Genomic DNA, 7,254 nt, shown 5'->3' with positions numbered 1-7,254 from the left:
CGACTGCTGTGAAAAATTATATGAATGCACAACCTTTTTCGTTATTGCCTTAACATATTACTTTAAAATAGGTTTAAAAGGTTTATGTTTATCATAGATAACACGATTAAAAGTTTGGACGCAAGAAACGGATGACGCAAAATCCCGTGCGAATATAGATAAAGTCATAAATATCTAGGATAGAAATTCGAATAATTCAAAGTTTTGATGTGTTAATGATTATGAACAAATCAATGTCAACAGGGAATTAGGCTGATTATACCTTCCAAGAGTTAACCTCTTTCAGCAGTGAAATCGGTACAACGGTTGTAAATGATCTCCTTATAGGTTTCATATATTAAGTGATAACGGTTTTTTAACATTCATTAAAAATATGTTTTTCGAATTTTTTGATAAATATTTTGTCTGTTTTAATCTATATGACAATACATTATTTTTGTCTTTGTTTAACAGGGAAACCCATAGTAAAAACAGAAAAAACAATACATTGCAACAGTTCCTCAATAGCTACACTGACTTGTCAAATTCGAACAGAACAACAAGCGTATGGATTTCATTCATGGATACATTCCTTTAACGGTGTTCGCGTCCGGACTCTTAATGGAACCACGGTTAGCAAAGAATCTATTTTAAAGATTGATTCTTGCAGATACGATGATGCAGGAGAGTATACATGTGTTGCATGGAATATGTATGACGAGACTAAATATACAGCAAATGCATCTGTCAATATGATAGTCTATGGTTCGTTTAAATAAAATGTCTGAAATGCGCGTTATATTTAAAAAAAAAATAGAACAAAAATATTTACTTTTATTATTAACATTATATATTTCTTAACATCTGTTTCAGTCATTGACGAGTTTTGCGTCTGATATTTCCTATACGATATTAATTTGTTTCAATTATGATTTTACCTTTATTAAAATCCACGTACTAAATAATTGTCTACGTTTGAAATTTTTACCAGCATTCATTTTTCCGTAGAGTCAAAATTCAAATATCAATAATGCAAGATTTCAGTACTTGAGACATGGTAACACAACGTAACACATTTGACATGTTTGGTGTTGTTTGTATTGCATTATTGAATCAATTATTAATAACAGACTTCTCATTTCGATTGTACCTGTAAAATATTATTAAAAATGACTGCACATAAGTTATTTTTCATTTCAGATTCTCCAGTGATAGTATCGTCTCGAGTCTTTCGCGAACAGAAGACAACTTTTTCGGTTTTATTCTATTCCACATCACAAACTTTGTGTTTATGGCAACAAATGAACGAATCCCTTATAAACTCAACACAATTGTTTCAAACAGTAGACAGGATTACTATTGACGTTAAATTTTACAATGAAACTATCAAATGTGACGGATATATGGCTAATCTTTCGATTAGTCTTCCAAGTGGAAAATACAAGTTAGTCCTACAAAATGATTATGGAGAATCGAAATACTGTTTTGGCCAATATATGATTATATCAAAAGGTACGAAATGAACATGAAACTCTCGGTATTAAATGCATCATTTCATTTCCAAGCATTTTCTGCAACGTGTATGTCATTACTTTCGGTAGCATCATAGCAACCTTTGTAATTGTTATTAACATTTAGTCGATTGATATACGTTTGTACGTAGGAAGACAGCAGGTCAGTTCAACACTAAAATTTTATGATTATTTGTATTTTTGAACTGTGAAATGCATAGACATTTTACACTACTAGTATTCAAACTATTTCCGAAAAAGCAAAACGTTTGTTTCTGTTTTATATTAACGTATAGCATACAGATACCATTTGAATGACAGGTATCGGATTTGCACATAAATTCACAATTTATAACATATAAATACTTCAAAAACAAGTATCGTCGACTAGTACACGTTTGATGTTTTTGAATAATCAAAATAATCAGTCTTCCATAATGTTTCTTGACGATAATGTTCCTTCCTGTCTGAGATTTTTATAAAGGAATTCCAGATTCATTAAGCAATACACCGAAGTAAGTATTGACATTTGTTAAATCTTATTTCCTCAAAAACACAACAATGGTATCTTTCGTTTAAAAAACTTCTTTAATACGCACAAAGATGAAGCGTAACACAGTTGGTAATCTCAACCAGTTCACCTCATTACTTCTTTATATTTCAATGTGTATTGGTGTGTTTGTAGTAAATCTTGTCCTTTCATTTTTCGTTGTTTTGCGTAGCATTGTTTTAAGGAAGTGGTGACATGACACTAAAGAGGTAATAAAATACAAGTTTAAAGGGAAACAAATAATATATGAATATGATTTATTTATAGTTGGAAAGACTCCTTTTTTTTTATTATATCTTTCATTTTGTTTCAGATGTGGCATCGTCTTTTAGTTTATGGATACTGGTTTTTGCATTGATTTCCATTGGAATATTTAAGTTAACAGCAGTTGGAACAACAATTCTTGCTAAAGGCAGACATTGTAATAGTACGTAAAATCATTTCGAAATGTTCAACGACAATAGATGAATTGTGTTATTTAATAAAGATATTCAAACACATTCGTTTACACGTCAAAATTGTTGTTGACAGGGTGTACTTGTTCAAATGCAATATTTGTGAAACGTTTGATTTACGTTTGACTATGTTGTTAATTGTCAGGTTCGCAAATGATCGATGTTGGCTAAAATTGTCAGACTTTTGGTTTCGTGGCGACCGTAAGTCGTTTATTTCTAATACAGTTGTTGTTCTTCAATCAAGTAGTGTATTGTTTAGTACCATTGAGTCGTTTACATAGATAGTAGTCCACAAATTCACCTCATTTTTGTTTCAATTTGGGTCTTTTCACCATTATTTTAAGTTTGTATGTACAACAACTTTTTTACAGTCCACTGTGTATGGGTGATATTGTAGTAAACTACGTTGTTTATTTTTCGTTGTAATGTGCATCGGATGGGTCTATTTTTTAAATTTTGTTTTGAAGAGAGTAGGACAAAACACAAAGGGAAACGAATTAAAAAAACACACCATGACTAAACGATTAAACCACAACAATTAACAAACAGTACAACTGAAATCAGATAAACCTACATTGGTTCACTAAAACACAGGATCAAAGATTCATATTGTAAGGACCCTTGCACTAATTTTATAAAAAGAGTACTATGAACAGTTTCTTTCAATAAGCAAAAAGTAAACGATGAAAAATCCTTAACTCTATAAGTAAAATTCAAAATGGAAAGTTTCTTATCATACTTAGGAAGATGTGTGTATTATTGCTATTTCATTGCAATTGTTGGACAAGAAAGGCTAAACAATACTAGAAAAAAAATGAAATAAAAGAACATGACGAAACTGCAATACATATGTTCCGAGATTTTATGATGAACAATATTTTTTCATTACAGATGTTATTCATATAGTTGGTCCACATGACAGATGCCCTACAATTCCAATGTAAGTATATTTTAAATATGTATAGCTGGAAATATTCATTGTTGACATGTCCACAATATGCAGTTGGTTAAAGGGGCACTAGCTACGAGATATATGAAAAATGTAATATATTATTGTGTTTGCTTAATCATTAATGAAATGCAAATAGTGAAATAATAATTCCCTTTTAGCAGCCAATATGGTTTAATTTTGTAAAAAAAAAGCAAAAAAAAACATTGATTATGAATTATTCACTTGCAAGTGAATAATTCGACCTCATTGATTCCGTATTCATGTGAACTTCAATTTAACCTCTTATCTTGAGATAGATAACACGTGAATTGTATTTTGTAAAGTTATTTAACGGAAAAGAATGTCAACATTGAAAGTGAAACAAAGGTACAATGTAAATCCTTTGATTGACTGATCCGATCCACGAAAAAACAATCTTATACAGATACTAGTGATGTTAAACATTTATTTTTTAGTTATAATATGAAATTGAATAGACCTAAAATAATTCAACATCACGAGTTTGCTTAATCTATATATATATAGATATATATACAACTCGTCTAAACATCAACCCAACAATGTTAGATCTGTAAATTTGCCTTCGCAAATTTTTGGTTTTTCCCTCGCCGGGATTCGAACCCATGCTACTGTGATATTGTGACACCAAATCGCCTGCACTGCAGCCGTCCCGCTAGACCACACAACCACCTGGGCTCTCAAAAAAAGAGCTTTCGCTGGCCGTGTGTTACCTTTCCTCGTCAGTTTTAATCTAGCGGCGTGAAGATGTTATTGTTACAGATCAGCTAAATTATCTATAGTAAAGGATCCTACAAATTAATGTAATATACAGTCACAGAAAATAATTATATTTATTAGTACGTCTGAGTCAGTGACAACTCTACAACAGATGTATCCATCGGATCGCCATCAATGATGGTGACACATGGCTGTGTACATAATGTATATACAACTCGTCTAAACATCAACCCAACAATGTTAGATCTGTAAATTTGCCTTCGCAAATTTTTGGTTCTTCCCTCGCCTATATATATATATATGTTTATATTGCTTATATGGTCATCGGATGACTTTTGAGGTCAACTATATAAATAATTAGATGTCGTCTAGATTCAAATACACACGAAACGAAGCTACGTATGTCCATGCCCGTGCCCTTTTCATTGTTTAATTTACACTTTTAATAGTTTTGATAAATGTTTTCCATTGTTATAAATCAAATATGAGAATTTGATTAAAATCGGTGAACATGAATTTGACAGCTTGTGCCCTTTTAATGCGTGAGTTAAAAGCATAATTACCATAACATTGTCCTACTTATGTTCCTAACACTCAATTATGTAACCAAAGTTACGTGGAAACAGTGGTGATATATCTAGATGTGACAATGTAATATTTGATGATAGATGACTAGTTTTTTTAAGTCATATTAAATTCTTAGTCTTGTGTAACCTGGTAAAACTAGTATCATATTATTCAATTCAATGATTTGTTAATGAAATATCATGTAGTATTTGGGCACTCTTTTCATTTGTATGAATGTTAATAGAATATATTAGCAATGCAGCTGTTTGTAGCTTTTTAGTGATATATAGCTATATGAATTCTGTCATTTATCTATTATATCAATTTTTTATGTAGTGACTTTTCTTTGTTGACTGACATTTATTGGTGCTTTGAAATAATATCAATGTCCATTCATTGTCGACGAAGTATTATGTTACTCTTTTGTAATACGTTAACCGTGATTGTGCTTTATGGTCATTTGAAATGCCAGAGTATCAGTCAGATATCAGTCTAAATAAGTATGTTTGTATTAAAAATACATATTTACCCTTAAGAATAGTTGAACATATAATTTTATGATTATCCGTAATCCATAAATTGAAGAAAAAAAGTACATTCCTTTTATGATTATGGATGATCTACAGTATCCATGAAGCATGAAATTTGGTTACTAGTAATTACATAATAAGAGAAACAAAGATTTGAGTAAAGTAAGCTCTAGAATTTCTCATTCTTAATGTTCGGTAATACTGTACTGAAAGCACAGAAATCACAATGTTATCAGTGTACACTCATTAAACCTTTAACGAAATCGATTACTGTCACTATGTATTCAGTGTACACTCATCAAACCTTAAACGAAATCACTTACTGTCACTATGTATTCAGTGTACACTCATCAAACCTTAAATGAAATCACTTACTGTCACTATGTATTTAGTGTACACTCATCAAACCTTAAACGAAATCACTTACTGTCACTATGTATTCAGTGTACACTCATCAAACTTTTTAAGTAAAGGTTATCTTATAAATGCTGTGGTAAGGTCTTTGCATATAGGATACTGTTAAATTCGCACTCAAAACGATTTAGCATATACAAATCATAATATAACTAAATTTGTATTCTTTTCGAATATTCATTGTGATGTTTTAATACTCATCCACGTTAATGTTCTTTTTAGAAATTACTTTACCAATATATAACATGATTAATATTTATTATAATGTTAAATCCTAACGATCCTACTGCCTGTCGATAGATATTATTAGTGTGGCAGTGCGCAAGTCATATCTTATTGACTTTCCATAACGCTAAAACATGAAATCCGTGAAATTTGTTTTAATCTATTTTTGTGTGTGATGCAAGATTTTTTATTGTTAATGTTAAGCTTGCTTTCAGTAACTACATTTCCCTAAAATCATACATTCGTGTTTATTCGAGCTGTTGGTACAATTTGTAATGCATTTCTGTAATTCACTGTCCATTTATTTTGTTTTATACCTCGTCGTACTATTTTTAATATGAACCACCTTTGATAAGTATTTAGTATGACCATAAATGTTCACTTGTGTACTTGTATTCTTAACAACAAGTTTATTAATTTTGTAAAAACAATATGTACTTCCGTACTCTTTACGAAAAAATAATCATATTAACATTAACCTGTGCTCGTTGTCTTATTAAACACCATAGGTTCTCATTGACACTCATACCACATTTTCATATGTATATTGCTTTATTGAAAGTCTTGTCGAATCAAGATATAATGTCAGTAGATAGATGTAAGAAGATGTGGTGTTCATGTCAGTGGGACCCAAGTCAAATCTTTATTTAAGGAACTTGATGCGACTTGCATGCAGGTGAGAGTTTTAGCTTCAGAAAATGCTTGTTCCAAGTCACGAATAGGACAGTTGTTTTCCAGAATTTTGATGTGTTTAATATTTGATTGTGCCATTTGATAAGAGACTTTGCATTTTGAATTTTCCTCGCATTTCAGTATGTTTTTTTTTTTTTATTTTCGATGGTTTTGCTTTCATTAATTGAATATTTTACTAGACTGTATTATATATTTCAGTTATCATTCCGCTCCAGCTTCTTCTGATCTACCTAATATGTATGATATACCGGAAACACTATATCTTGAGGTCATTGACAATAGTTATGAACTATGTGATTACTCAGAGGTTGAAAACGATGAAAATGAAGATCGTATGCCGATTAATGCACAAGGAGATTATGAAGAGATTGAATAATTGACTTAACAAACAATATAATAGATATTCAGGAGTTGAATAATGCAATGATTAAACGAATAAAAGTGATCAATAAATGTCTCATTTTCTGTAACGTGCTATGCTCTACATGTTTTGTGCATTTGATATATTCTGTAATCATCAATAAAAACGTGTGTTTTTGTAATTTTGAAATTTGTACTGCCAACTTAAATTATATTCTTCATTGATTAAAAAAAAACTTTACATTAAAGGTTTGTTAAATTTCATCACGAAGTGTAAGGA

The 7,254-nt window shown here is 30.6% G+C and overlaps 1 protein-coding gene across 1 annotated transcript; it reads left to right on the top strand.

The window, feature by feature from the left end:
* The first annotated feature begins 1,104 nt into the window (after positions 1–1,104).
* LOC143058213 (uncharacterized) lies at positions 1,105–7,049 on the top strand. Its single transcript, XM_076231673.1, has 4 exons — positions 1,105–1,491; positions 2,354–2,467; positions 3,387–3,435; positions 6,813–7,049. Exons 1-4 carry the CDS (start codon positions 1,149–1,151, stop codon positions 6,988–6,990), a joined length of 684 nt encoding a protein of 227 aa, XP_076087788.1. The 5' UTR covers positions 1,105–1,148; the 3' UTR covers positions 6,991–7,049.
* The last annotated feature ends 205 nt before the right edge of the window (positions 7,050–7,254 follow it).

Source organism: Mytilus galloprovincialis, chromosome 14 (assembly GCF_965363235.1).
Source record: "Mytilus galloprovincialis chromosome 14, xbMytGall1.hap1.1, whole genome shotgun sequence".
Classification (NCBI taxonomy): Eukaryota; Metazoa; Mollusca; class Bivalvia; order Mytilida; family Mytilidae; genus Mytilus; species Mytilus galloprovincialis.
The sequence above is the reverse complement of the archived record's forward strand: the minus strand, read 5'-3'. Positions and strand labels throughout refer to the sequence as shown.